Here is a 10432-nt window from a genome sequence, read left to right on the forward strand (position 1 = left end):
CACCAAATTTTACTGCTATTCTCTAAAAGTGATTCACATGTAGGTGAAACACAGTGTCAAATTTATGGCAAGTAATCTCGCTAATTAATTATATTGCTTAGAAACACCGAGCTGTGAGCCTCCAGCTATATATTCTTTTTTTCTTTTCTTTTTTTTATTTGACAATTTAAATTTGGGTATATTGTAACCATGATAACTGCAGAATTTACTTCTCAGATAGGGGCAAAATTAATGCTACACAAGCTAATATAAACCCTATTTATAATATAAAGTAACAATTTTATAGTTTTACCTCAATTTCTAGTTCTAACAATTTGAAAATATTCAAAAGATAATTGAGTGAATTGACCCGATTTAAAATACAATTTAAGGGGAAAAATTTTATGCTCACCTTTCTTAACATTTATTGCCTACAAACAAAATGTACTCAAACTTAAGTCTTAAAGAATAGAGTGAATATTATATCATAAGGTATATCTACCGTAAAACCTCGTCTAAAAGCATATAGAGTGCTTCTGGTGAAAGCTAAATTATTCCAGGCGCCATTATGGAGCAAATAAATTACAGGTCCAATCATATACAAACAAGTATTATTGTAAGACCAGTATATTGTATTGGTATATTTACACTTGTTTCGTATTAATTAAGCTTTCATCAAAACGCTATACAGTATATGCTTGTAGACAAGGTTTTACGGTACGGTATGTCATATCATTCTATTATCTCAAATTCTTTAAAACACTTCCCCTTCAAAAAGTGTTAAAAAATAATATCAAAGTTCTTCTTGATACCATACTTAACGAGTCACCCAATCAGCAGTGCTTTTTATTATTAGGCCAAGAAAAAAAAATCATTTGTTGTCTTCAGTGGAATTTTGAACTGGTTGGTCCATGGACATAAATGATTTTTTTAATTTGCTTTTTAACAAGAAACACACATTAAAAAAAAAAAAAAAAAGAAACAATGAAAGGACAAAAAAGAAATAATCTGGTCCTTTCCTGACACATTGTTAAACAATCAAAAACAGGGTTTTTTGTGACCTTGATATCTTTATGGATTATCTGATAGTATACACTTATTTCATTTAAATTCATACATGTAATAGCAGCAAACTCGTAACCAGTTACTGGTGTCAAAAGACATTTCTATTATTATTTACACTTTACATCACTTTCTGATGATCAGGAACAATACGTAGATTTAGCAAGTAAACCGAAAGCCTATCTTGCCAAAATCCTAGAAACGCCCATCCAGGTGCATAGGTCAAGGTTATCAGACCCATGAAGTTCAGAGCTCTATCACTGTAGTCCCATGGACAAGCATCAAACTGGCGTAGAATCAACCCAAAGCTGAACTCCCAAATGAATGCAACACACACATACAGCATGATTCTGGGCACAGTAGAGATGCCATGCTTTACCCACAGAAACAAGTACAGCTGCTCTATGATATAGCTTCCAGTGCTATAAATAAAGAAGGAATACAGTGAAGTGTAACCAAGAAGTCTGGCATCTGGAATACCGTAGATAATCTCGTAGATAGCGGTGAAGACTATCTCGTCAAAAAACCCATGTAGACCATAAAAGAACAGGCGGATGAAAGTTGGAAGTGGCTTGTACGTTGGTGAGGGAGAACCTGAGGATGAGGGTGCTGAAGCTCCATTTTGTCTGTAGGAGTTCACTTTTGTGTTGCTTCCATTTCTCGCCATGGTCCACTACAAGTATATGGATCTTGCTCCTGGAATAAATAATAAATAGAATTCATACTATATATACTGTACATATGTACATTATAAATATTTACATGATACATTATTGTATGCCCTCCCCTCCCCCTGGGAAATTGAGATATAAAGGCAAAAATATGGAGTAAAAAAATAATAAAATACATGAGAAAACTTATGCTAGACCTTTTGGTGTATTCAGTTGGTACCGGTATTCTGTCGGTCCAACATCCGGGAGCCCTATCTCTAGTCTCAGGCCCAAACTGCATGTGGCTCACGGTTTGTTATGAACAACAGAAACCGGCTGTGAAGGAGGCTACATAGCGATGTTGTTGGAGTGACATTCAATTGCGGAAAAAACGACACTCGACCATGGAATTTAATTTTAAGTTTGCCAGTATATAAACGGTATATCAAGTAAGTTTCTTCCACTCTTAAGACTTAGAAACGGTTGTTTGATTCCACTGACTATTTGCATAAATTTACATAACACCAATGACAGAAATCATCAACAAAAATCGAATCAGGGACTTGTTTTCACTCGACCGTGAGTCGCATCATCAACCGGTGAAAGTGACGTGGCACGGACCGACAGAATATCTAGTCTAGTCCTCCACTCTGACATAGACTCAGTGAGTCAGTTCTCATGTCATCGACATCGACTCACTCCATTGGGACTGAGATCTATACGTCCCATAGACATCTTCAGCGCAAGTGACTTCAAAGAACAAAATCTAAATGACATAAATCAAAGTTTGTTATTAATTATATTTGTGCTTGATACTAAAACACTTGGTTGAAACAAAATCAAGGAACAAATGCTTTTCACTGTCCAAAAATGAAAAATTACTGCCAAAATTAACCAATCACACGGTTGTTGCTAGGCAAGGTCAAGGTTCGGTCATGCAGGTCGCGCGATCGTGTTATTCTATGAAAAGTACACTAACGCAGAAGGTACATCCTCTCATGATCGAGATTATTTTGGCTTTACTAGGCCCCCGGACTTTTGAACACTCGACAATCACAATGCTCGAAAATGACATCTTTATTCAAAATTTTGATTTACATAAATCTATAAAAAAATTAAAATCTTAAAAAAAAAAACCTCATTCCGCATTCGCTTAAACTGCCAGCCCATGGCTTTGACTTTGAACAGGTTGAGACAAATAATTTGCATTTTTTCAAATTTTTTAGCCTAAGCTTATTAATTTCAAGGCTTCAAAGAGGCATGTGACCGAGCCAACAATGGAATAAACCTAATGCGCAAAATCACCTTGCTTACTACAGACAGATGGCATTTAAACAATACAGCTTAATCCTTTGAAATGCAAAAAAATACCTGTTTTCCGTTGCTGATTTTACTGAAAGGAGTCAATCAATTACATAGACGACGTGCTTTCCTTTTTTTGTACGAGCTGCTACTAGCATAAAGGGCGCACAACACTAAATCTTTAGACAGTGCACGATTTGAGGTTGGTAATTTGGCATGTTTTTTGAGTTCCACGGAAACAAGGAACAGAAATCCCAAAAGGAATGCTACAGTTGGAAAATGTCAATAAAAGAAAATGCGAGATTCCTTTAAAACCAGCATGAAGAACTCGGTTGGTTGGAAACACGAAGAACAAGGGAACTAAACAATAAAAATATAAAAGAGATTGAAAGACAACAATCGGAAACAGAAGAAACAAGAACAAAATAAAATAAATTAAAAAGAAGTCATTGGGTATGGAAACAGGGGAACAAGGGAACAATGTAAATAAAAGAAATGAAACAAAACCAAAAACAAAATAAAATAAATTTTAAAAAATCATTGGGCTTGGAAACAGGAGAACAAGGGAACAATGTAAATAAAAGAAAATGCGAGATTCATTAAAATCCAGCATGAAGAACTCGGTCTTGGCAACACGAAGAACAAGGGAAATAAACAATAAAAATATAAAAGAGATTGAAAGACAACAATCGGAAACAGAAGAAACAAAACCAAAACCAAAATAAAATAAATTTAAAAAAAATCATTGGGCTTGGAAACAGGGGAACAAGGGAACAAATTTTGTAAAAAAAAAATCCACCCAGTCCATTTTTTCAAAATAAGCCCCCAATAAAATCCTGAATACGGGCCTGTTAAATGTCAGACTGTTAAATGTCAGAAATATCAATTTTTAATAATTTTTAGTGCCACAAAATTCGTATTTATATCACGAATTTCAAAAATATTAAAATTATTTGATATCAGAAAGATGTTCCTCGCATTGAGAATGCTAATGTGACACATATCAATTTGTAAGTGCTCTTTAGCAAAGTCATAGTTCATTGAATTTACAACCGTATGTGACAAAACAGGCGAAAATAGTAAGATTTGCAAGAAAATTGGCAATTGCTCATTCTAATGACGCTAGTAGTAGGCCTATATCATATGAACAATATACAACTTTTTCATTTAATGACATCAAATTTGAAAAATATTGTAAGGACCACTTGAGGTTTTGACTTTTAAAACCTGCGGTACATTTTGGTTAAAAAATGTGGTTGGATACGGTTCAACAAATTTACCACATTCGCCTTGCTGTAAACATTGAATTGCGTTATCTGTTGACCTAATGACGAAAAGTGTTCTGAGGGGGAAGTGTTAACTTTCATTTGATTAAAAAAATTGATTGGATGAAGGGAACACTTGAGGTTTCGACAAAAACCAATCACAGAGGCCCATTTTCCAGCTAGAAGCTCCACAGCTCTTACGATCCTATGCACTCAACCGTGTAGTGTAATCAAAGACTGGAGACATTCACTGCTTGCTGCATGGAAGCTCTTGGACGAAAATGTGTGCTCAGGTGTATCGAGGTGCCGCGGTGCATAGATAGTTTATAAGAGAATCGTTTTTGTATAGAAACCTTTATTTTATGGACCGGGAATATTGGTGGTACCAACTTGAAGGCCTGTTTCCTGAGACCAATATAATGGTGTCAGCCTGTTCATCTGAAGAGTTTGGTTCCAAAAGGCGCTAACTCTAAAGGCTGATTTGTGTAAAATTCATTTGAAGATATTGCAGTAACCTTGCCAATCTAGAACATTGGACCCAAGAATATACCGTAGTTAAAACAATTTTTGGCTTTTTGCAAATCTTTTATAAATATTAACTTAAAAGATTTGTTGTTGCTGTTGTTGTTGTTGTTGTTGTTGTTGTTGTTGTTGTTCCAAAAGGCACTAAATCCAATGCAGTCCGTGATTTTTAAACTTTACAACGGGGAATTTTTAAGGAACAAATGATGTTAAAAATAATTAGAAAATAAGCTATAGAGTTACAAACATATACCAGCCTACCAGGGCCGACATGTGACTCATTCCCCTTGATCATGTCACATATATCCATTCCAATCATTAAATGTGATGTGATCAAACAAAATCAGTCGGAACCCGGAAATATTGATTTTAAGATATAGCCAAATGTTTCCTATGTTTGTTAAAATATACAAGAACATCGTGACACTATTAAATGCAGCCAAACTCTTCAGGGGGGAGGAGGGTCTGCCTATTTGATTTAGTGTTGTGCGCCCTATACCGGCGTAATTATGTCATCGTTGACGTCACGTCCGGCGTAGCAGCACAGTCTTGGAAACGTCGAAGAAAGCTTATAAATACACCTCGAAAATACACTGAAGAAGAATTAAGAAATAAGTTACATTATACCTCCATGCTTTTAAGAGGGTAAGAAATACCAAACTGAGGCAATCCTTGGTTTAGGGCTTTTTGTTATAGGAATTTCTAAACTAAACTAACATGTGTGTTATTCAATGACAATTTCCAATGTGTATACACTCATGGAAAAGGGGTATAATCCTTATTGTCTTCCATGAGCAACCGCGTCACATCGGGTATAATCTTCCTTCCAGGTGCATGATTGACGGGCTATTCCATTGCTCGTAATAGGGTAGTGTATTTTAGCAGGTCAATGCTGGATGGTGCACGCTCGCGTGCACGATGTGCAAGGTAGACTTTCGCCAAGACTTGGGGTGTGGTTGTTGGTGTAGGGGTGTGGGGGTGGGGGTGTTGGGGGAGGGGGACGTGTTGTCCGAGATGTTAGGAATTATTTAATAATAGTTATTAATATTGGAAGAACGTTTTAAACTTTAATTTAAGGCATCATATACGATTTTATACTATTTTAGATTTTCAATTAATAACAAAATAATAAAATCATATTAATAGGCCTATTTATTATCGCACGCCATGGTAACAATAAAAAAAATGGCACACTTTCCGATAAAAATTTGGGAAAGAAATTAATTTAAAAAAAAAAATAAAAACAATCTTTCTTAAAGTTAAACCAAATTTTCATGAAATTGAGGGCCATCAATAAACCAAAATGCACCCCGAATCTGTCACACATCCCCGTAGTAGGCCTACCCTGATATACCCTCATTTCCACCCCCGTTGCCCTAAACTAGAAGCTACTAGACGTGTAATATAACCGCCAAGAGTATTTTTTTTTACCTGTAGGCAAGCTCACCCCTACAGTCGCAATAGTTCTGGCCCAGATAGCTTTTAACTCACGCCTACTAATAACGTACTTTCATCAAGTGATGGCGCTATAAGGTTTACCACGGAAGCTGTTTGGTTTACCGTGGAAGAAGATTATACCCTATATGCACTCATGACACTGTGACTGTATTCATGTGCATGTATTGACTGGTAAAGCTTACAATTAGTAAATTACATGATTACCGTACATAATTTTATGTACAAAGTCAAAGTGTACTAACTACTAACCATGGACAAAAAAGATAACAGACCGCGTCCAAGCAGTCAAAGTCTAAGCATTACACGATAATGACAATGAATGAGGGCCAATGCCCGGGGCCAATGGTTCCATGAAATGCGACAGGCAAACTTGCTACACACTTTGAATACCATGTCCATGACATGCGCCTATTGCGTAATCACGCCCTCACAGTAATGTCACACACATACATCATGACGTGTGAGAACTAGTAATGGTAATTATTAAGGATTTGCTATTGGCATCAGATCAGTACATGTAAATGTGTGATGGCAATATTGCAACTGCTTTTGTGTATCAACCCCCGGGTATCAACCAAGGCATTTGACCACAAATCACCTTGTCTTGTCTTGTCTTGTAGTTGTACTACCCAACTCCCCTTGGTGGAGGGGTAATGCGGGTAGGGTTAGGTGGTGGGCTTTGAGGTAAATTATTTGAGGTAGAGGTCTGTTACCGCTTGCTTGAAGAGGTTGCTGTCGTTGATGCTGGTGATGTGTTGAAGTAGTGCATTCCAGTCACCTCCAGTCAAAACACCTTTATAGCATATTCAGGAGATACCAAGTTCACATAGAAAAAGTTATTTACTTTGTTTAAGGTATTGAAAATTAATAGGGCTAGGATCAGTACTGGGGCTGCTTTTATTCCTACTTTAATACCTATGTTTAAATGCTAATGTGTCTTTTCTTTTTTCATTTTGAACAGGAATACTCCACTCCAGGCATAGAAGATGACACACAGTGAAATTACTTTCCTGTGAATGTGCAAGAATAACTTTGGTGTGATCTTGAAAATGCAGAGCTTGAAAGTGAAGTTAATGTTACTAGCTTGTAGACTACATATTCATCATAAGCTAAGATTGACACAGAGGAATATACCGAAGAAGAAAGGACCATCGTCTGAACTTGTCCAAACTGTACCTGATTTGTATGAGCCATATTCAGACATGCGAGCAGCTAAAGCTATTGGATCTAGAAGGAGACCAAAGCTAGGTCATGTGCAGTACATTTTGTGGCCAAAAAATCATGTTATGCAAGACAAGCATTCTATATCTTTCAAGAACTGTTTACTACCAACTCTAACACTCAAAGAACTATTTGTAACAAGGCAGCGTAGAAACCACATACTGCACCCTGGTAGAACAAATTGGAAAGATGCTAAGCTTTTAGCAACTAGCAAGATCAAACAGAACTTCATAGGTGAAGGAACAAAAGGAACTCTAAAAAAGCACCCAGTCTGTGCTCCTTTGTGACAGGTTGCAGATATGACGTTTTAGGTTAAATAATGTTTTATCATTCTATGAATATCGTTCAATCTCATTAGTCTTCCACATTTAATGCTAGCATGCAATGCATTGAAACAAAACTAGTGATCTATTGCGCCTGTGTTGTGCACCTGTGCTAACTTATATATTTTATGTGGAATAACAAGAAAGAAAGATGCATTTGACTATTGACTTGATTTGGTGTTCTGTCAATTTGCTTGTCAATCAGTGCCAAAACCCCCCAAATTACGTAAATTTCCACTTTTTGCAGCAATTTTGCGCACAATTTGTTGATCTTGCCCGGGATTCACTTGGCAGGAGTTTGCCCCCGAAAAAAATTTGGGTGCTGCCACTGTAACAATCATACCCATTGGTAGCTCATGCTCCATAATGTTCACTGCATTGATTCCATGTTAAGAAGGAATCAGACATTTTTAAGGGGGTACTACACCCCTGTGGTAAATTTGTGACTATTTTTGCATTTTTCTTAAAAAATAATAACACACTGGTAACAAAAGTTATGTATATTATTGGGGCAAGGAATCCAATTACTACACTGCAATTTCAGTGACTAAAGACAAGCGGTTCAGTATATAGAAAATGAGGTACATTCTAGTGGTACCTGTTTTCTTATCATAAATAACAAACCGCTTGTCTTGGGTCACTGAAATTCCAGTGTAGTAATTGGATTTCTTGCCCTATAATATACGTAACTTTGTTACCACTGTATTATTAGTTTTGAGAAAAATGCAAAATAGACATATATTTATCGAGGGTGTAGTTTTATAACCTCATATCCATAGGCTGTGTTCCCTTGTGGCGTATGCCCTTGACCGTGTTTACTTTTTCCCATGTGACCTGCCACACAGACAACCTATGGATACGGCCACTAAGCAAAACAAAGTTTCGTTGTCTGTGTGGCAGGTCACATGGGAAAAAGTAAACACGGAACAAGGGCACACGCCACAAGGGAACAGCCTATGGATACGAGGCCTTAAAGGCCCTATAATTATGTAGAAAGTAGCCTACATATGCAGGCTATTTAATAATCACATGGTCTGGTGGTGGGGTCGTGACTTTTGGTTGAGTTCCTGTGCTCTTATGGAAATGCAGGATGAGCAGTGAGCAGCCAAAGTGGTGGGGTTGCTATTGGTATTATTCTCAAAATGCAGAAAATCTTTAACAAAATGAGTACCTAATACCTAACAGTTTTGATGGAGTTGAAAAGACTGCTTAATTGATTCAACATTGCGTTCTCATTTATCCTCTATTGATATATCTTCTAATTAGTTGATATTGACCATTTTTGACATTTCAAACGTGCTATGACCTTTATATAACCTGAAATTTGAACAGTTTTGTAAAATGTTTTGTGTGTGCTGTAGAAGCCTTTTATTCGGAATTTGTATCAATTTATGTATGATATGTTTAGGTTATATCAATCCATTTGTAAAACATGTTTTTTACAAATGATGCCAGATTTCTAGCTGTGAGAATATGTGGCCCATCACATCAAAACATACCTCTTGGAGGCTTTTTTCAAAAGTGAGATATGAACCTTATGAAGCTTCAAAATGATACCTCATGACTGAATCTTTGCCTTGCACATCACAGGATGAGATAAAGACAAGGTTCAAATTTTCTTTTATTTCCTTATATTTTCATAAACGTTTTACTTCATATCTTGAAACTATAAAAGCCGCTAAGAGGTTTGTTTTCAAGTGACGACTCACATTACTGACAGGGGCGTAGCGGCTGCCCATCCCTTAATCGCCAAAAAGCCGTAAAGATCCACTTTGCGAGTATTGCGGGACGCGGGTAGAAAAAACAGGCTTTTATACTTTTTCAGGTCAAAGGTCAAATTTTGCCGATTTACGAGTGTAGCAAGCATAGAAATTAGGTTCTTTATGCTTTTTTGGTCCAAAATGTCCAACATTGTTGAAAAGTACACACTTTTTTAAATCTGCCCCCCCCAAAAAAAAAATCCTGGCTAAAGAGTTTAGAAGGTTGACAGCTCTGTTTTAATCTACGGTGGATCATATTGATACAGCATTTTGATGTGGTTATTTTGTCAATAATCATGAGAAACAAAATGAGCACCAATCATTTTGATGCAGTATGTATGGATCATCAAATTGAATTATTTTGTCTCTTTTAATTTAATAATATAAAAAGATCATAAGTTTAATTCAGCGTATTATGAGCATGAGAGATGGATTGTATTACATGTATTATTGAAGAGCATTTTGGTTCATTTTTTTATATTATGAGATTGAAAGAGTTGAAAGCTATAAATATTATGTAATCAGCCCGGGGGTAATCAGTTTTCACTTTGTAAAAATACAAAATATATATACCTCTATATTTTCATTACTTTCGTTTCAAATGGGACATTACAAAAATGTATATATTCTCAAATAAGTGCAGTGCATTCTTAATAAATTTTATGAATGAATCGAACACGTGTTTATGTCTATTGCCAACGTTTGGGTTGTTACCAAAATCTGGTCAAGTAGTACGCACAGAGTCATGATATTTTTTTTGGATTATAAACTATGAGCGAAATGTGACATCCCATTGTCAAACAAAGATCCAGGACTAGCAATTTTGTTTACACATTCACTGGAATCACTGAATGGTTGCTTAAAGTATACCCCCCCCCACACACACACAC

The 10432-nt window shown here is 36.3% G+C and overlaps 1 protein-coding gene and 1 long non-coding RNA gene across 2 annotated transcripts; one reads left to right on the plus strand and one right to left on the minus strand.

The window, feature by feature from the left end:
- Window positions 1-1162: 1162 nt before the first annotated feature.
- On the minus strand, window positions 1163-1708 carry LOC140147313 (transmembrane protein 229A-like). Its single transcript, XM_072169091.1, has one exon. The coding sequence runs from the start codon at window positions 1706-1708 to the stop codon at window positions 1163-1165; it is 546 nt and encodes a 181-aa protein (XP_072025192.1).
- A 3539-nt stretch (window positions 1709-5247) lies between these two features.
- On the plus strand, window positions 5248-7943 carry LOC140147711 (uncharacterized). The gene is made up of 2 exons (XR_011858392.1): window positions 5248-5425; window positions 7200-7943. It is a non-coding gene; the product is annotated as an uncharacterized lncRNA (long non-coding RNA).
- Window positions 7944-10432: the final 2489 nt, after the last annotated feature.

This window comes from Amphiura filiformis, chromosome 3 (assembly GCF_039555335.1).
Source record: "Amphiura filiformis chromosome 3, Afil_fr2py, whole genome shotgun sequence".
Lineage (NCBI taxonomy): Eukaryota > Metazoa > Echinodermata > Ophiuroidea > Amphilepidida > Amphiuridae > Amphiura > Amphiura filiformis.

Excerpts from the sequence above, each read along its gene's own strand:
- LOC140147313 (XM_072169091.1), bottom strand. The coding sequence starts at position 1,708 with ATGGCGAGAAATGGAAGCAACACAAAAGTGAACTCCTACAGACAAAAT.